General features: G+C 48.1%; 1 protein-coding gene across 10 annotated transcripts in view; it reads left to right on the forward strand.

The window, feature by feature from the left end:
* AGAP1 (ArfGAP with GTPase domain, ankyrin repeat and PH domain 1) overlaps positions 1–20,596 on the forward strand; it is a 550,927-nt gene that overhangs the window by 401,504 nt on the left and 128,827 nt on the right. For 7 of the 10 annotated variants that reach the window (XM_059928979.1, XM_059928981.1, XM_059928984.1 and 4 more), the window contains one exon: positions 17,924–18,085. The exons of the other annotated variants lie outside the window; for them this stretch is intronic. In XM_059928979.1, coding sequence (XP_059784962.1) covers positions 17,924–18,085 — 162 coding nt within the window. The remainder of the gene's footprint in view (positions 1–17,923; positions 18,086–20,596) is intronic. 10 annotated transcript variants of the gene reach the window in all.

Genomic DNA, 20,596 nt, shown 5'->3' on the forward strand with positions numbered 1-20,596 from the left:
CACCCTCGCAAGTGACAGAATCCCAGTGAAGAACAGCAGAAGCCGCCCGGTCCCAGCCTCGGCTGTGCTGTAGCGCGTCACCGGCTGTGTGGGCAGGGACAGTTGGCCAGAGTGCGTTCGGGAGAAAATTATGGATGGACGGAAACCCTCTGCAGGGGTGGGGCGGGGGGGAGAAGAGGCAAAGGCATGTGTTCCCGAGGAATGGGGGCAGGGGCACCGTGGAGGCAGCGAGGAGGCCTCACCCTGGTTGGGGAGGCTGGTGGGGCGTCACTGCTTCTAACCTCACCCCAGGGGATACAACAGACAGCAGTGGGAAGAATGGGAACGGGCGGTCCTTGCACGGATAGCAGGCGGCAGATTCCACTCCTCGGCTGGGGCGCCGCATCCTTCACCGACCCTGGTGCCGGCCACAGGGGGGGCTGGGCTTCTGCTTAAGGAAGAAGAGGAAAATGTCAGTTATTATGTTTGGGAGCACAATCTTATCTCTCATTTTATTTTACAGCCATTTCCCCAAAGATCCACCCTAGTATCTGATTGAACTATATTGACAAAATTTCTAGCCACGATAAGGAAAATGCTTTGAACTCAAAGCAGATCCAACTCAGGATCTCCAAACACTTTCTTTATTGTTGTATTTTATTGCGTTTTATTTTACTTTTGCCAGGACAAAGCCCAAATTCCAAGACAGTGCTAGAAGTTAAAATGATAAAATTAGAGTAGTACAAATGAAGTCAGTTCTTTTTTAAAAAGAATGTTCTGGAGTGAAGGCTAAATTATTAATCGCTTTTTGTCAGAAGTAATTTAATCTTAGTTTTTAAACACCGTCATTAATTTTAGAGGTTACGCTCCGATTTCTCATTTTTGTGGAAAAGACAAAATAAGAGTCACTCATTTGGCCAATATTATTAAACCATTGAAAAAGGGCCAGTATTATTAAACTGCTGAAAAAGGCTGTACTTTAAACACCACTTCAGAAATGAAATGATTTTTGGTCTGTGGTTTTGAATGGAGATATTATTCATGGTATCTTCATCCATGGGGTTATTGGTAGGGACAACTATCCCAAGTATAATATTCGACAGATTTTCTGGCAAGTTAAGATGATTATCTGTCACATAACAAACTTCTCCAGCATTTACAAGTCCCAGGCATGTTTTTTGTTTGTTTGTTTTTTGTTTTTTTGACTTGAGATTGACATGAAATCATCATGAGATTCAATAGCATAGAACACAAAAATTTAGGGTAGGTTTTTAGAGGGGCTTTTCGACTTTCAGGAAACCTTACTTGCCCAAAACTTAATAACCATGATTATTAGATTTCCTTTGAACTTTGTTCTTTTTGTCATTTTCAGAAATGATGGCAGAGTGGGATTAAGGTTGTGGTGACCATATGTTACTAATTATGCTGGGCAACAGGCATAACCTGGGATCGTACCAGGCAAAGCAGGGTGATTGTCACCCTAGTCAAGGTGGCTCATCTGAGTACCATTATGTGCAGCCTTTGTTCCTCATGGGTACTCTCCATGAGAGTTACTCTTTTTATTCCAGTACAAAACCAGCAGTATCCTTGTAACCTAGGTGATCAGAATCTTGGGCTTCAGGTGCATGGCACCGTGCCAGCCTGCCAGGCCCTGCATGGACTGGGCAGTTTTGGCACCATCAGAATCTAGAACTTGCCAAATGTAGGAAGCTCTCGCTCAGGCTCCTTCGAAAGAAGGAGAAATCTTAACTACAGATGTGGCGTGGAAACAAAACAGCCCACTCTGATCTACTCAGTTGCCCTCTGGCTTGGGGAACCTTTTATCATCCTGCCTAATATGTATTTGTGACCTGGTCAGTATTTTAAATACAGTTGTTGTAAGAGTGTAATCAGAAGTGAAAGGTCATTGGCCTCATCTTCTTAATACCACACCAGACTGATTCCAGAATTCAAAGTACAGACGACCTGAATGTCTCAAGTTCTTTATTCAAATGAATTCAGCCCCAGCCCTCAACTGCCGCTAGTTGGAGACATGAGTGAGTTGAATACATCTAGTGTTCAGGCAGAGGAAGTGAGAGGTTAACCCCAGCCTTGGAATCTACATAAAATATGTAGCACAGTCATTAGTCATCAGCAGCAGGTTAGCAAAATTCTAAAACAGCAGGAAAGAGAAATGTTCTCTTTTCGGTGGCAGTTAAATCATCTCACACTTTTCCAAAAAAATTTTTCATAGGACAAATCCTCACATTTAACTATGGAGTTGTCCCATATTTTTATGAAAAATGTTTATTCTGTTAGAAGGGTATATAGGTAGGAAACAGGTAACCAAGGCAGCTCACGATGCAAATTTAGGTAAATGTATTCTGAGTACCTCTTGCATCCACACGTCCAGTATAGAATTACAAGTGGATTTGTTTGGTTTTTGCACTGTTAATTGTATCTGTTTTTTTAAACACATAGTGTCTTCCTGCTATTTTCCCAGGACCTAAAACAGTGCTTCCCACAAAGCGGGTGCTGGGTAGTTATTTGTGGGCTGGTTGTCTGTGTGCACACGTGCAAACGCTCTCTGAATATGTAGTCAAGGTCATGCTCGTCCAAGTGGGGAGCTTTGTCACCTTTGGTCCCCAGTGGTTGCCAGTTGCCCTGCTTCAGCTCCAGGGCTTTCTGTGCAAGACCGCTGAGGGGGGATTCCCAATGGAACCCAACCCTTCAAAGCTCCGCCGTGGGCTTAGTGGCTCAAGGGGGGAGGGAGTCCCGCTCAGTAGCCTCCAATCCACTGACTGGGGCGATTGTTAGGGCCCAGGTGTGACGGAAAGGAATAGAGTTTCTGAGACTTGTGGGGCCTCTCTTTCAAGTGGCCCGACGTTTGAGGCACCTGATACCATCTCTCACTGGCATGCCACCCAGCATCAACAAAGGCTTGGGAACCACAATCAAACCTCCTGTCCCACGGTTTAGGAGACAGTAGTGAGATGACATAGAACAAGAAGTTTTTCAAGTATCATTTTAAATGTTGAGAAGATATTCTTTCTATGACTTGGCAAATTACCATTTGATTTCATCCAAAAAAAAAAAAAAAAGCCATCTGTTGAGTTGAAACATAACATAATGTTACATGTGATGATGCCCAAGGGAAATGGAGATCTTTTTAAAAAGAAGATACAATTTATCATCTTCATAGGGTAATCATTTATTTTACAAAGGGCTCAAAACTGTGAGGATATTTAATGCAGGTTTTTCAGCTGGCATTTAAATAATATCTAAAACCTCTAGGTCATAGATATACAATGATAGATATACGGATTTTTGTTTCTTCCAGCATTCAAAGACTTTCCTTAAATGTATGGGTTGTTTGTTTGTTTGTTTGTTGTGGATTTTTCTGTTTTTTTGTTTGTGTGTGTGTGTGCACTGCAGTTTGTGTTTTGGCAATTCTTTTTTCTGAAAGACTTTTTACTGAGCATCCATTTGTGGTGTTTGGTGCCTACTGGCTGCTAAGCATACAGAAAGAAGTTAAAACTCAGAGGGACACCACCCAATAAGGGAAGCATCCCCCAGAACCAATCACAGCACTCAGAAGGCAGTGAAAGGGGTGCAGTGTTGTGTGGGAGCCGGGAAGAGGGGCCAGGAGGACGTCACGACGAGGGTCGTCTGGCCCTGGGCTCCCACCCCTGCAGGAATCCGTGAGCCGTCTGCTGTCGGCACTGTACTTCGTCCAGCTTTAATCTCGGCATGTCTAAGAGTGAGCGTCCCAGATCCTCTCTAATAGTTATCGGAACTTTTCCCCCCTAAATTTATAATCTTCTTTTGGTATCAGTAATGTATGTTTTTTGTGTTGCAGTTCTGTGTTCAGATTCCTTAGTTTCAACTTACTGGATGATTATTATTTTTTCTTTCTTTTTTAACTGAGGCATAGTTGATGTCCAATATTAGGTAAGATTCAGGTACACAACATAGTGATTCACAATTTTTAACAGTTATATTTCATTTATAATTATTACAAACTATTGGCAGTGTTCCCTGTGCTGTACAATATACCCTTGTAGTTTATTTTATACATAGTAGTTTGTACCTCTTAATCCCGTACCCCTGTCTTGCCCTTCCCCCTTGCCTCTCCCCGCCAGTAACCACTAGTTTGTTCTCTATATCTGTGAGTCTGTTTCTTTTTTACTATCTTCACTAGTTAGTTTTTTTAGACTCCACATATAAGTGATACCAGTATTTGTTTTTTTCTGTCTGACTTATTTCACTAATATCCTCCAAGTCCATCCATGTTGTTGCAGATGGCAAATTTTCATTCTTTTTTATGGCTGAGTAGTATTCCATTGTGTGTGTGTATAGATGTATAGATAGAGAGAGGTAGATAGATATCTCACACCTTCTTTATCCATTCATCTGTTGATGGACACTTAGGGTGCTTCCACATCTTGGCAATTGTAAATAATGCTGCTGTAAACATTGGGATGCATGTATCTTTTTGAACTAGTGTTTTTCGTTTGTTTATTTTTTTACATAAATCCTACCCGGGATTAGAATTGCTGGCTCCTATGGTAGTTGTATTTTTAGTTTTTTGAGAAACCTCCATACTGTTTTCCATAGCGGCTGCACCAATTTACATTCCCATCAACAGTGCAAGAGGGTTCTCTTTTCTCCACGTCCTCGCCAACAGTTGTTATTTGTGGATGATTATTGTTTTAAAAAACTTGATTGCCCTTTGTGGCCATGTTTACATGGTTTTCAGGATTAAAGGAGGCTGAGAGCATGTCAGTGACCCTACACGCCCACCTAGGTTACCCGTTCACTCAGCATCTACCATCATCCCTCTAATGTGTGAGTCTTTGTGAGTCTGTGTCTAGTGTGTGTTTATTGATAATATCCCCTCACTAGGACGTCAGCTCTCTAGGACAGGAGCTTTGTTTTATTTACTTCCGTTGTTACAGCTCTAGAGGAGAGCCTGACGGGGTGAGTGGGTCTGTCTGTCCATCCATTTGCCTGGCAGTTGGTCAGTACCGCACTGAGCACAGGGTCCAAGCCCTGTGTGGTGGCGTGTCCTCTTGGACTGGTGTGGGACGTGAGAGGAAGAGAGGAGTCAGGATGGGCCGGGGCTGTTGGCCTGCACAGCTGGAGGGTGGAGTTGGTCTTGGCCAAGATGGAGAAGGAGCAGGTCGGGGTGTGGCAGGCCAAGGGCAGGTGTTCAGGAGTGCTGTTTTGCCCATTTTACATGTGGAGATATTGAGGCCAAAAGAGATGAACTACCCAGTCACATAGCCAGGTGGGATTTTGAACTGCTTTTCTGATTCCACAGCTGTGCTAGTTCCTTCTTATGGAACTCGTCCTGTGGTTCTCTTCCTGACCCCCCATCTGCATCCCTTTGGGCCACTTGATGTTGGCCATTTTGCGGACCATGGACTTCTTCATCAGGAAATGGTCAGGGTAGGAGCTGAAATGCGAATCAGCTCCTGGGCTTCAGGGACCTGATGGTTTGGATCCTTCGCACACTGCCGTGGGGGGAGCACAGAGCTTCTGGGAGCAGTTTAGCATCAGGTATCCAGAGCCCCACAAATACTCATTTTCTTGGGCCCATCCCTTGAAAACTGCCCTAATGCAATAATTCCGAATATGGAAAATATATGAAAAGTATTGATTTATGGTCAAAATTTTTCAATCCATCTAAGCATTAGGGAAATAGTTAAGCACACTCAAGCACACTCTACTCTTTAGATTATTTACCTTTTTGACATTTGACCCTGGAGCAATGGGATGGTATATCACAACCAAATTACCTCCTGTTTTAGTCTGGGCTTCTGTATATCAGGTTTTCTTAAAGCTGGGGACATCATCGCTCTCCTTTTTCAAACCACGTGATATCAGTAGATTAAGAGCGGGGATGGGTCGTGAAGAAACAGCCTTGTTTTGATGTATTTCTGTACCTTGAGCAGAAGGGACCAAGTGAACGTATTCAGGACCCTGGACAGAGCCCGCTGGGGACTTGCAGAACTGAAGCTGGCCTTCCCTGCCTCAGACAGGACCATTTCGTGTGCAGGAGTTGGGAATCTGATTCCAAGTGACTTTTTTTTTTTTTTAAGTTTAATTTTATTATATTTATTTATTTATGGCTGTGTTGGGTCTTCGTTTCTGTGCGAGGGCTTTCTCTAGTTGCGGCAAGCGGGGGCCACTCTTCATCGCGGTGCGCGGGCCTCTCACTATCGCGGCTTCTCTTGTTGCGGAGCACAGGCTCCAGACGCGCAGGCTCAGTAGTTGTGGCTCACGGGCCTAGTTGCTCCGCGGCATGTGGGATCTTCCCAGACCAGGGCTCGAACCTGTGTCCCCTACATTGGCAGGCAGATTCTCAACCACTGCGCCACCAGGGAAGCCCCCAAATGACTTTTAATAGAAACAGCTAAGTTTCTAAAGATGGGAAATTTACGTTATCAAAGAGGGATCGTGCATTTAATTAACTTCTCTATCTCACTGAGTTTTCTTCTGGACGTCTCAGCCGCTCCCCGGCCTGCTTAGCCAGTGGAGTCTCCCACGTGAAAGAGAATCTCTTTGTCATTTAGCAGCCATAAGCGCCCAACTTGAGAAATGGTCATGGCTGATTATGTAAAAAGAGATGCAGGAATCTCTTGAAATGATCTCATTTCCACTGAACGGTACTGCTCAGGGTGCCTTTACATTTTTTCAGAGTATACTGGATTAATTTAAACTTTGTGCGCTTGATTCAGCTAAAAATCAACTAGAGAACAATTTAATTTTTGACCCTGAAATGTAAAACCCTGACTTGCATTCCCCAGATTGGGTGATGGTATGAGTACAAGCTGACCATCCAGCATGAGGCAAAACTAAAGGGACTCGAGGATTCGCTTACAGAGCCCGCCGTAGTGGGCGACTCGAGGATACGCTTACAGAGCCCGCCGTAGTGGGCGACTCGAGGATACGCTTACAGAGCCCGCCGTAGTGGGCGACTCGAGGATTCGCTTACAGAGCCCGCCGTAGTGGGCGACTCGAGGATACGCTTACAGAGCCCGCCGTAGTGGGCGACTCGAGGATACGCTTACAGAGCCCGCCGTAGTGGGCGACTCGAGGATACGCTTAAAGAGCCCGCCGTAGTGGGCGACTCGAGGATACGCTTACAGAGCCCGCCGTAGTGGGCGACTCGAGGATACGCTTACAGAGCCCGCCGTAGTGGGCGACTCGAGGATACGCTTACAGAGCCCGCCGTAGTGGGCGACTCGAGGATTCGCTTACAGAGCCCGCCGTAGTGGGCGACTCGAGGATTCGCTTACAGAGCCCGCCGTAGTGGGCGACTCGAGGATTCGCTTACAGAGCCCGCCGTAGTGGGCGACTCGAGGATACGCTTACAGAGCCCGCCGTAGTGGGCAGGAAGGGACAGGTGACAAGGTGATTCTGGATGCCAGGAAACGGCATGCACCAGGAGGCCAGAGGGGAGGTGGATGTAGCTCAGGGAGGGGGAGGATGTGAGGAAACTTGAGAGGAGTGAGGCTGTTCCGCCCGTGGGCGTGTGCTCGCTGCACAGGACAAGGGGGAGGCCGGGACGGCTCCCTCAGAGAAGGACGGAACATCCCAGGGTCCACCTTTGATCTGACACCTGGAACCAGGTCCTGCTGGCTGTCTGGAGGCCCAGGCAGCCACATCCAGTCCCCACACTCAGCTTTGTGACCTGAGTCTTGTGAACGGCCTTAGCTTAAGTTTCTGAGTGTCCTCAGGCCCCCTCGGACCCCCTGCTCTGACCCCAAACCTGCATCTTGCTTGTCTGTCCCGTTACCTTCTTTTGTCTTCCCTATTTGGTTGCGTTGTAGCATTTAACACAATGGACCCCCGCCCTTTTCTTTTGTTTTAAAATAGCTTTACTGAGCTAAAACTCACAGCACATAAACTTCACCCATTTAACGTCTACAATTCAGTACTTTTAGTATATTCACAGAAATGTGCAGCCATCGCCACAGTCAATCATAGAACATTTTTCATTGCCTCAAAATGAAACCCCGTACCCTAATTAGTGATCAGAATTTGTGGGTTTTTTTTTTTTTTTTTTAAGACTGTCATAGAAACATGTTTCAGTAAGTAAGGGCTTCCTGTAAATGAAGACCAATTCCAACGTATTCAGCTTCGTTTACAGAGACCTCTGGGTGTAACTGAACACAGCCCGGGTAGGAAATACTTCTCCCTATGTTTTCTCTCCATTCTAGCCCCTCCTATTGTATTCCTTTCCTCCCACTTTTGTAACTCAGTCTAACACTGTGTTGTCTCTCCCTTTTCCCCAACACCTGTCATCTTCCTGGGCCCCCCGCAGTGTCCCCGCTGCCCCTTCTTCTGACACCGTGTACCTCCGTGTGAGCGCCGCTAGCTGCAAAGGGAACCGGACAATATGCCGGGCTCTGAAACATCTTCAGAGATTGGGATTCAAGTAAACCTCGTCCTGTTGAAAGCTCCCGTCAAAAGGACTGTGAGAAGGGGTGAGGTTTTGAACTTCACTTCACACTCACCTTTTAACAGCGGCCGGGATGTTGTGATTTCCTTGGATGGCAGAGGTGGCCTGTTCTCTATTTACCAGCCCGCACATCTCTCTGAGCTTCAGAAAGAACAGAGCCCTTAGTGAAGATCCAAATTAGCTTTATATTGTCGGCTTTGTCTTGAAGGGAATAGGTTTTAATTAACTAGCTCCTACAGTGGCTTCATCTTGAGTTTTTGGAAGGTTTTAACCCTCAACTGATCCCCTCCACCCCGACCCGGCACCGACAAATAGCCCTGTCTTTGATCATTTTGAATTCTTGTAATACCAAAAAACAAAGATTTTTAGTAATATATTGTTCCTGATCCTGCCCGATGAGTAAGTTAGGGACTATGTGAAAATGAGAGAGAGGAGAACTAATATGCATTCACGGTTGGTCCTTTTCCTTTTTTCCTTTTTTTTTTTTTTTAATAGAGATTCAGGCTTCTTGTGAACATGCATTTTAAAGCAATTCCTATCTTTCATCAACACATAGGAAATAACAGTCAGCCTGCCCTCAGAACCCTTGGCAGCTCCTCCAGATAGCGTGGCGGGCTCCCTGCAGCGAATTCTTGGTGTCCACTCTCCAAATCAAGCCCAGTACGGACGAGTGGAGGGTGACATCCCTCCAGAGGGTCCACAGCTCCCTGAAATGAACTCCAGAGTGGGGATCGGGGAAGTGTGCTGGACGTGCAAAGGCAGTAGTAACGCCAGTAGTTGTTGCGGTCATAACAGTCGCAGGGATGCCCCGCTCCTTCCCAGCGTGGTGCAGAAGGACACCTCCCCCGGCATACACATTTGGAGACCCTTGGGAGAAGCAGGGCCATGGGTATCACAGCCATGGAGCCGGGTCTATTTGACTATCAGTCGGGATAGCAGAAAACCTATCCACACACCTGGCACTGACGGCCATCACCAAGGCACGCTCCCTGCAACAGTTCATCAAAAATGGCCCAGCTAATGATCGGCTGGGTAGATAATCGGACGAGAGTTAATTGTAAGGTTTGATATGGCATCTTGTCAGCAGAGATAAGTTGTCACGTTTTCCACTTGAGCTGAAACTAAATGATTGTAAAATAAGTTATGAGTGTCCTTGGGCCTGTCTGCCGGAATGATGGCTAAGAATACATGCCTGGCCCATCAGTCTCAAGCAGGCTGCTTGATATTTATGCGAACGGAATGTTATTTTATTCCCCCTCTAGTCATGCTTGTCAGCTCTCCGAGTGAAAAGTGAAACTGCTTCTTTGACTCATACTTCACGTACTGAAGCTCGGAGAGACTGCAGATTGTTATCATTATTGCTTGTATTATATATTTTTTGGGGTGTGCGTTGAACAATTGATGCCCGATTGGGAAGAACTAATGGCCGGCATTGAGCTCTCGGGATGGCGGTGGACCGGCCTCTCCCGGCTCGGCGCCTTGTCTCGGGGGCTCCGGTCCCTCCATCAAAGCCGGTTTAGAGGTGGCGTCATGAGGCGCTTGCCTTTTTTAATTTGGCATGGCTTTCTTCTTTCCGCGTCCCCCCTCCTCTGCTCTCTGCATGCGCCCTCCCGTATTTAAGGCTGTCGACGGTACTGTCTGTCCCGATGCCCGGTAATTGATACAGAATAAGATGCGTTATTTGTACTGCGTTCTGTGGGCTCATTTTCAGTGTCTGGGGCTGGGCTTTCGGGGCCTCTTCAGTTTGAAGGATACCTTGTCAGGCAAGAGGAGTCTCTCGGAAATGGAAAAGCACAGCCTAGACGCCTAGTGCGTTTTGATTGCTCATATTTTAAACCAGGGGAATTTTAAATGACTCCTCTTGGAAGGGAGGTCTCCAAATCTAGAAGCTGGGCATTCATATACCGGCACCGGGACTCGGGACCCAGTTAGCTAGAAACCAGAGCTTCCTCGACATGACCCCCACCATCGAGAACGGTCAGGGCTGCGAGGGCCCTCTCTCCTCCAGGCCTCCCTGACCACGCGTGGCCCTGCCCCTCCTTGGCCTCGGTCATGACTCACCACCCAGCCCCCTCCTTTGGGCCATGGTGCAGGTCCCCTCGCATAGTGGGCGCTCCTGGTTCCTGGGCAGCTGCCTTTCCTCGCTGAACTGTCCAGCCCTGAACTGTGCCTGCTCCCACTGACCCCATCCCAGAGCATCTGGTTTTTCCAGGGACTTCTGTGGCCACCCCCTTAGCCCAGCTGCCTGGACGCCTGACCTCATAGTGGCTGCTTTCCCTCCTCCAGCGAAAACGTTAGGAGCACACGTGCAGGGCCTGGACCACGGTGGTGGAGCACAGACACAGGCGGGGAGACGGCACGGGAGGAGCTCAGGGCTCCAGCCTCACCTGCAGGAGGACCTGGAAAGTCTCTAAATTGGGGCAGTGGTGGTTTTCTTGGCGGTACCTTGACCCTGTGAGCAGCAAACCAGGCCATGGACGGGAAGCGCTTCTTGGTCTCCAAGGGACTGGTGCATATCCCTTACTTTATTCACGCTCCTCCTTGTCTGCGAAAGAATTTGTGGGGCTTACCAATGCTGGTCCTGCTTTCTGGTTTCATCATTATCATTATTGCTCTTATTACTAGATGACAACCCGTGTCATCCTGAAAGCTCACCTCCCTCCTCCCTCCCTTCCTCCAGGGGCCAGGGCGAGACTCATGTTCTTCTGTTCTCCTCCTCCCCCCACCCCGCTTCTGGGCCTTCCCCTGACCTTGGCTCTCTGTCACTCTCGCTCTGGGTCCTAGTGGCCCGAGCAGCGGTCCCAGAGTCATATTCCTATTTCTCAAGGGAGGCCGTGGGGTCGGCTTGCCTGTGCTCACCTTGGTGACAGGGGACATGAGGATGGTTCCTCACCTTACTTCTCTCTGCATGTAGGTGGCACTTCTGTTTACATACGTTTAAATCCATGCAGTTGGTGTGCTTGCCGTAGATCTGATTCCCCCTTTTCATCCTCTGATCAGATAGGCATCCTCTCAGTCATTGGAATCAACTCGGGGACAGGGATTTTCACCCTCTAGTCTCTGACGTGACCCAGGTGCCTAGGCAGAGCTGGCCCCCAGAGCACAGAGGGCCCACGAGGTGGCCGTGGTCAATGGAGGGGTCTATTAAGGGAGATGCTTTGGCAGCGTAAATAGGCTTTATTCACCGTCTTAGTTGCTCACCTAAAAATAGATTCCAGACTGCTGGAAACTTACCCGACTGACTGCAGTTTGACACAGAAGCATGCTTGTGGTTACTTTTAAAACTAAGTTGCAAAGGTGATTCTCCGTTACACACCCAAAGCAGTGCCATCCACCTGTGTTAAAGCCTCTGCAAGAGAGAATCAACTCTTTATAAAACTCAGTTCCACAGACTTGCCTGGAACCCCCATCGTTCATCCCCAGGGCGTTTCAGGCTCTGTCTTGGCGAAGAGGTTGAAGGACGTTCCTGCCTTCAGAAGGTGTCCAGTTAACGAAGAGACAAAGGCGCGGGTGACGGGGTGTACCGTGTGGTGAGGGCCACCTCACCAAGGAGGCGGCCGAGGGCGATGGCCAGAGTGGGGGCCTCTCCCGGCCATCCTCCTTTGGATCCCAGGACCCACAGCTTCCTAGTTCCCCTCCCACCCAACTAGCGTGAGGCCTCGCTGCGGCTTCCCAGCCAGGGAGGGAGCCGGGAACCACGTGGGGCGCTGCTGAGACGGGCGCCATCCCACTGGGACCTGCCCACCGACGAGGCTGGGGGGATACCCGGGCCTCAGCAGGCGCGTGTCGGGGGCTGGCGGGTCAGACGCGGGCAGCCAGGAGGAGGACAGCTCTGGGGGGCTTTGCTTTAAGGAGGAGCAGAAACCAGATGGTGGCTGGGGGAGGGCCTGGAGTCAAGGGAGGGTTTCGTTAGGAACGGAGATGATACAGCGACGCAGCACGTTCAATGCAGGCAGGAGAGGGTGCGAATTGCCGGGTGGAAGCCAGTTCACGGGGGAGGGGCGGCCTCGGCAGCAGGGCGGGGTGAGGGAGGCCCCAGAGTCTATGGGGACCGGGGACAGGAAGGGGGGTGCCCTCTTCTGGTTGCTGCTTTTATTGTTTTTTTTGTCTGCAGTGAAATGAAAATGGGGGTCCTCGAGGGGGGTGGGATGGAGGGCAGGTGTCTGAGGGGAGTGGAGAAGGGGTGATAGAGCTTCTTGGAGGGGGAGGGATGGATTTACTCCCAGAATGCAGTGGATTGGAGCACAGGCCGGAGGTTGGGCCCCTGTCCCACCCCACCACTGTAAAGGGGCCACACGTAGAGGAAGCCGTTGGCAGGGTGCTGTTCTCTTCCATCCCGGGCCCGAGTCCTGGCACGGCACAGGTAGGGGTGGAAATCATCAATCATGCTGGGGGCTCCGGTCAGGAGAGGTGGAGGCAGGGGGCGTCGAGGCTGCCATCTGCAGGAGCAGTGCCTGTGACGTCGTCCCGCGGGGTAGGGAGAGAAAGGGAACGTGAGGCGGATGTTAGTCGGTGAAGAGCGATGGGGCCGGTAGATGGGACCTGAGGCCTCGGTGTAAGTGAGCTGGGCAGACTGGGCATGGGGGGCGGGGGGGCATAGAACCCAGAGGGGCCGGTTCCTGCAGCAGGCGGGCCTGGGTCCGGGCCAGGAGAGCAGCGGGTGCGGCGGCAGAGGGGAGGAAAGAGCTTCACGAGGTCACCTGGGAGGGGCCCAGAGGCCAGGATGCTGGAGGGAGTGCCTAGGAGGCGCCGGACGTGATCACAGGTCAGGGTGGGTGGGCTGCTCCTGAAACGGTCAGTGAAGGGGTGGGACCTGGGGTCTTGGGGAGCGAGCGGGATCCCAGGGCACAGGCTCCGGAGGGGCCAGGACTTGGGGGGAGGAAGAGTGGTCTGCAGGCAGCAGCGCGGGGCTGGGAGGACGCCCCGCCCACCTGCGTGCTTTGCGGTGCAGGAGGAGATGTGTCCCCGGGGCAGAGCCAGGGTAGCTCCAGGGAAAGGGAGCCTTCGGGGAGGGTCGCTGGTGTGAGGGACTTTGCCCCCAGCCCTCACAGAACAGGATTCTGGAGGAGGAGTCTGAGAGGTTGAAGAAGAATAGAAGAGCCCTTCCGAGTCCACAGGTTCCGCACTACTGACGTTTCGGGCAGGACCGTTTTCTGCAGCAGGGCTGTCCTATGTGTTGTAGGGTGTTTTTCAGCATCTCAGGCTTCTGCCCACTCGATGCCTATGGTACCCGCACCCTGCTCGGTCTGATAACCGAGACTGTCTCCAGATGTTGCCAGATGTCGCTGGGTGAGGGTTCCCAGTGGTGAGCCAGCGGGTTACTGGAAACATGGAGCCACGTGGGGATAGACCCACTGGTGTTGAGGATGGCCTCCCAGAAAGGAAGGCTGTAACGGATGCTGACGAGCTTGGCTCTGATCGTCCCTTAGGGGAAGGTGGGTGTCACCACTTGCAAGTAGTTCCTTCTCGAGATTGGCACTTAGCTACTTTCTTCAAGCGAGTCAGGAATCTCCCCCTCAATTACACGTATTCTAAGATACTCAGAAACCTTGGAAATGAGATTGTCGTGTCGCTGTCAGTTACTTTGCGGAAAGTTTCCTGCAGCTGGAGGGGGAGGGGTGGGGAGATGCCTAGAAACAGGCGCCTGTCATTTTGGTTTCCAAAATGCTGAATTCTGAGCCCTAAACCAGTGAGTTTAAAATCCAGCCCAGGTAGGATTCTGAATTAGATTGGTAATACTTCTGTGCTTTGTGTGCGTATAGAAAAGGAAACAGTGATTTAATTGAACAGAGATAGTTCATTAAGGAGAAGAAGTATTAAATGGATTTCCCTTTCTTGTTTTTAAATTGTCAGACATATCTGTAAGTTGGGTACCCATCTAGCTTTCAACAAAGTGTTTGACGAGGCTGTTCCATAGTTTCTTTATAGGCAAGTTCAAAGGTGTCTGAGCTGGACGCACAGACAGTATGATGTGTCCAGGTCTTACTCAGTGATCACTCAACGAAGCTTCTGGTTGTGGATTGGTGAGGGAAGATTCAAGGCTCTGTCTTGACCTCACCTTGTTGAATATCTTTTCCATTGATCTGGATGAATACACAAAGTTGTGTGCTCAGAACAGCCAACAAGAGCTAAGACAATTGTGAAGAATAACAAAGTGTGGGGACTTGCCCTACCTTATGAGGTACCAAGGTGACTAAAGCGCCATAGCGTTCAGGACCATGTGCTGATAGAACACAGATAGATGAAAAGATTATTGGAGAAGAATAGAGAACCCGGAAATAGAGCCACCTCACATATATGGAAGCCTGTTATATGACCGTATAGCTTATGTATATATTCTGAGCATCTTAAAAAGAGATATTGGTACCCACCTTAAAGAACTGCTGGATAATGGAAGGGACCCAGGTGTCCCTATTGTAATGCTGCGTCCACCGCGTGCCCAGCATCGGACGGCTCAGTATGGGGGTGAGCACCTTTAGCTGCCCTGGGAAACAACCATGCCAGTTGCATCCAGATACCGGACAGACGGCCAAGGGCAGGAAGCGCCAGCTTTAGGATCTGTAAGGGTTCAGAGATGAGAAATGTTAGTTTGGGAGAGAATGTGACGCAAGGATTAAGAGGCATAGTTGGGAATGAACATTGTGCATTGAATTGAGGGGACACCTAAGGGACAGAGTGAAATAATGAAACGCCAGCCCTGCTGCAGCAGAGGGCAGCTGTCTCTGCCTGCGCCCCTCGTCTGCCTCCGCGAATGGAGGGTCATTGGGACCATGGTTTCCCCATGGCCTGTCACCACATCTGGCACAGGATGGGTTCTTAACACTTTAGAGTCAGAGAGGATGCAGTCAGAGGGTGAAGACTTCTGAAACCTGGGCAGCAAATACTTGAAATGTACAAAAATATTCATTGTAAGGTTTGAGCGTTGACTAACATGTGAAAGGGTTGCTTTAGGATCAGCCAATGATCTTGGGGTCCCTGGACCCCTTAGCAATATCAGGCAGCTTCTGAACCCTCTGAAATTGTGCACAAGTATTAACTAGACTAGCCTTTTTTTTTTTTTTTTTCTGGGATGCCTACAGCTTTCATCTGATTTTCAGTAGGATCTAGTATTTAAAAAAAAAAAAAAGTATGTAAGAATTGCCACTTTTAGAAGATTCGTACTGCGGAAGACTGGGACAGCTTAAAAGGTGGCAAGCCAGCAGGAGAGAGCCCTCCTGCAGTTAGCTGTACCGTCCAGGCCTGGGGAGTAAGGATCGGACCCAGGGTGAGTGTGGCTTCGGTGGAGGGCAGGCGGGAAGTTGGAAAGAGAATGCAGAAGAAACGGCCACTTTATGGATAAAGATGCAACCTGGAGCCCCAGACTCCTTGAGGCAGGTTCTCCTGCAGGAGCCGTGGGTTGACTCTTCACACCCCTCCCAGGACAGGCTCCCAGAGGCCTTTGCTCCACAGGTGATGGGAATATGGAAAGAAGGTTGACCCTTCCGACCGTGCAGAGATGGGCAAGGGATCGCTGGTCTTAGGATATCAGGAAGTTGCATCCTAGGGCATTCCTGGAACCATATTTGTAGCTAAAAAGATACTGTGTCCTTTGACAGTTCTCAGTACATGATAAAATGTCCTAGAACATCAGAAAATGAAAAGATTTTAAATTCATTTTGATTTCCAGTATCTTTATATTTGAAATCATGTCATCCTTCTGTTCAAAATCCTTCCAGGCTCCCCATTTCCCCCAGAGTAAAAGCCAGGGTTCTAGACAGTGGCCAAGCCCCTTCCTCTCTCCAATGCCATTTGCTGTGAGTCTCCCATCCTCACTGCCCCCAGCCACTCACACCCCTCTCTGTTTCTGGAACACACCAGGCGTGCACACCTGGTCTTCGGGCCAGGGTCTGGCAATTTCCTCGTCCCCCAGGTGCACATTCACCTTCTCATGCCTTTACCATCTTCAACTATTGCCTCACGTGTCACCTTCTCAGTGAGACCCACCCTGTCATTTAAAATGGCAACTCCCCCTCACCACGCTGCCGCCTCCCCAGCGTCCACCCTTCGCGCCCTCCTTCTCCGGCTCTCACCACCTCGTAATGAACTCGGGGTTGTGGCCCCACTACTCTGTCAGTGCCACTCAGACGGGAACCTTTATCTGTTTTTCTCAGTGATGGATCCCAAACATCTGGAAAAGTGGCTGGCCCACAGTAGGTGCTCAAAAAATATTTGTTGAATGAATGAAATATATCACACAGAACGTTCTGTCTTTTGAGTTACAAAGATGCTGAATCATGAAATACAGAATTCTTAGAACTTTGGAGGTGTTTGGATGGTGTTCCCCCATCACTTTCTCTGGGTACTTTTCCGTTCTGTTGAATTCGATGTTCATTTCAGGTGTTTTAATGGCATTCTGTTCTTCTCTCTGATAAAGTAAAAACAGACATAATAAATTGAGAGTTTCACGTCCAGTGAATGATCACATTTGTGCACTGGTTTTAAAATTTTGTAAGTAGCTTCTGTGAATCAAAAATTGGCAGGTCTACTATGGACTTCCAACCCTATTGCTGGACATCAGTGAGAGAGGGAGGTGGCATGCTGATTTTCACTAGTAATAAACTAACGTACAGCCATACATAATGTTGGGGGTAGAGGACAGAGAATCAGGAATACCTTTATCGTGTGTGCACACACACGGAATCAACCCCATTTAAGATGACACTTTCATATGTATTCCTAAGAGTCTTTTACTTCATTCCTAATATATCACAGTAATTATGGGAAGAGAAAAGTAAACAAGTAAAAAGCTTCCCACCTCCCACTTTCCTTTTCCAGAACTCCAATTATGCAAAATAGAGAACTTTATAAGTAAGACAGAGAAAGAAGTATCATATTATACTGCTTATATGTGGAATCAAAAAAAAATGGTACGAATGAGCTTATTTACAAAACAGAAATAGAGTCACAGATGTAGAAAACAAACTATGGTTATCAGGGGGGTAAGGGAGGAGGGATGAATTGGGAGATTGAGATTGACATATACACACTACTATATATAAAATAGATAACTAATAAGGACCTACTGTACAGCACAGGGAACTCTACTCAGTACTCTGTAATGACCTGTATGGGAAAAGAATCAAAAAAGAGTGGATACATGTGTATGTATAACTGATTCACTTTGCTGTACAGCAGAAACTAACGACATTTTAAATCAACTAGACTCCAATAAAAATTTTTTAAAAAAAGTTGGAGAAGCACTGGCCTAAAAAAAAAAGAAGAGAGAGAGAGAACTTTAAATTCTCCAGAGCATAAGGATGATGCCAAAAGGAGAGCCTGCTTTTGAATTGCAGGGGCGCTATGACCTTTTAACACGGAATGCTCTGGGCCGCCAGTCAAGGTGTTATTTGCGGAGCTCGATATGGCACTGGAGGAACATTGCTCTAGTACTTTTGCGAAGTCTACTTTTTAAGTGTTGACCTTTGCGTTCTTTTGCCTTTTCCGGTCCGGTGGCAGACACGGGGCTCGGTGACTCCGTGTGCTCCAGCCCAAGCATCTCCAGCACCACCAGCCCCAAGCTCGACCCGCCCCCCTCCCCTCACGCCAACAGAAAGAAGCATCGGAGGAAGAAAAGCACCAGCAACTTCAAAGCCGATGGCCTCTCAGGCACTGCTGACGGTAAGGCCTCCCGGGACTTCAGGGCCGGAGTCTGCGTTTCTGAAAATTAATTTTTATTTTTTCTCATTTGTGGATTCATTTATCCTCAGAACCACAAATGCACAATAACGCAGGTCAGTGCGTGTGCTTTTTGTTAACAAGGTGGTGCTAGGGGACCCTCTCTTCACTCACTGATTCTCAAGACTGTTCAACCGCAGCAGCTGTCTTACCTCCTGGCAGTTGTTGCCTGGTCGATGGTACCACTGGTATCCCCTTTATAACATCTGGTCAAGTTGTTTGTTCTTCCCCGACCCCGGCAACCTGGGGTCAAGGTGTCTGCTCCAACCGAGCTGTCCCATGTTGTCTTCCTCCAGAAAAGATCGGCGCCTCCGAATTTAGGAATCTTCCCTGACACCGGTAGACTTAACTCTAGTGCGACAGCCACACCGATTCTGACTTTCAGCGACGTGTGATGATAAACGCCCCTTCTATTAGTGTCCGTCACTCTTTTTGTTTTGTGAGCTGCATTAGTATTCCCGCTGGCACAGTTTGTCTTGCTTCTCCTTTGACTTGTTGAAGTCAGGTTTTATTCTCAGCGATGGCCCGATGTGATCTTTCAGAAGCGGCTCCTTCTGATGGACTTATGTTTTTTTATTCCATGGATGCAAGTGGAGATACACACGCATGCACACGTACACACACATTATGGGAGGTGAAATTAATGTAGTTTCAATAAACAAGTTAAACAGATACTTCAAAGGAACATTAAAATTCCAAAACATGGTTGTATAACATGAATAATTATAGGTGAGACCAATAGTAGTAAAAGAATCTGGTTTCAACAAGGATTCCATATACGCTGGAAATACCCTCATAACTGATATCCTTTCTCTCTATTTCTGCCACAGTTTTTCTGAATACTCTTTTGTTCAAACTGTAAGTTTCAGTGTTAAAGAAAGTGCCTGTTCCCTCCTAATATCCAAAGATGGGCCTGTAAACCCACGTGTATGTTAGCAGGGAAGGAACGGAGTTTGCAGTACGTGCTCTGTGTCATTTACCGTAAGCCTGTGAGTTAGTTGGTGGTATTTTCATTTATAATGAGGAGACTGGGGATGCGAGTGTCCGGGGGCTTGCTGGGGCTCTCCCGGTGGCAGGGAGGAGTCCGAAAGCCCTTCTTCACCACATTTCTTACCATTTTGCTTCCCATAGCTTCCTGCTAACAAGTTTAGCCAATAAAAACCAATTCTGTCCTGTTATGATAAATGAGGATGATTCTGCTATATCAGCAGTGGTGAGAAATAATGATGATGGATCAAAGCACCCACCCAGACACCACTGACCTTCCCCTTTGGAAAGGAAATCGGCCACAGATGCTGAGCATTGATGAGATGAGACACCTTCCAACAACTTCGGCAAAAAGCCCCCAGCCATGCACAGGTGGCCACACCCCACCAACAAAAGGACTGAGGTAAAGCCAGGAAGATGCATGGCCTCTCAGCAGGGTGGGGAACCTGTGCCCCACAGAGCCAGGGGAAGAGTAAGATTTGCTGTAGGTAAAGGCCTCGTGCCCATTTCACGGATAAATATCTTACCGTGTTTGTCACGTGTTTCCAACCAATGACTTTTTTCAGGAGTGTCTGCCACTTGGTAGAAACTGGTGATCAAGTCCACCAATCACTACATTACACACATTTTACACATTCTGATCATCCCACCCACCTACTGACATAGTGAAAGCTGTGTGAATAAGATACATTAGTAGTGGTTGCGTGTTTAATCGGGCTGCGGGTTCAAATCAGCGTCCCGGTCATCCAGTGAGTTTGCAGAAAATTTGCCAAGTGACTGTAAGCTTGTTGGACGCCTGAGATGTTTCCATCTTCCACCACCTGAGTTACTGAGGTTGTACTGTGTGCTCCAAGCAATAGCCTATGACGAGGCTGAGTCAGATCCTCAACCCCAAACCAACCACAGACCCTTTCATTAAAGGGCTTCACTGCTGAGGCAGTGATGCAGACAGAAAGACAGACTCCCGGCCACCAAAGAAGCACCCAAATTAGAAACCACAAAAGCATCTGAGGCATGAACGATGAGTGATGGTTGTGTGTGTTCAAAAGTTCAACGCTAATGATTAGAGAGGAAGCTGGGCCTCACTTTGCAGTTAAGAGGACTGTCTCTGTGATGCCACAGTGTGACGTCTTTCCAACAGAAAATAAGACAAGTTCTCTGTAAAAAGAAAACGTATCATTTTTCCCGAGGAAAAGTTACCTACCAACCTATAAATGAGATTTTTCGGAGACAGGCTGTATTGCATTGTATCCAAGGCACACTATTTTTTTTTCTTCACATTTTCGCATCTCTGAAGTCAGAATGCATCGTTCAATTGAGATCATTTTCGATTCAATGATATACAATATTTTTTAGTACTCTTAGCAACTCTTAATCAAAGTGTATTGTGGGAACCATCAAAACTAAGCCTTCTGTTCTTGAAATGAAAGCTAGTTGTATATTTTTAGAGGGTTGTTTAATTTTAAT

This window comes from Balaenoptera ricei, chromosome 7, assembly GCF_028023285.1.
Source record: "Balaenoptera ricei isolate mBalRic1 chromosome 7, mBalRic1.hap2, whole genome shotgun sequence".
Classification (NCBI taxonomy): Eukaryota; Metazoa; Chordata; class Mammalia; order Artiodactyla; family Balaenopteridae; genus Balaenoptera; species Balaenoptera ricei.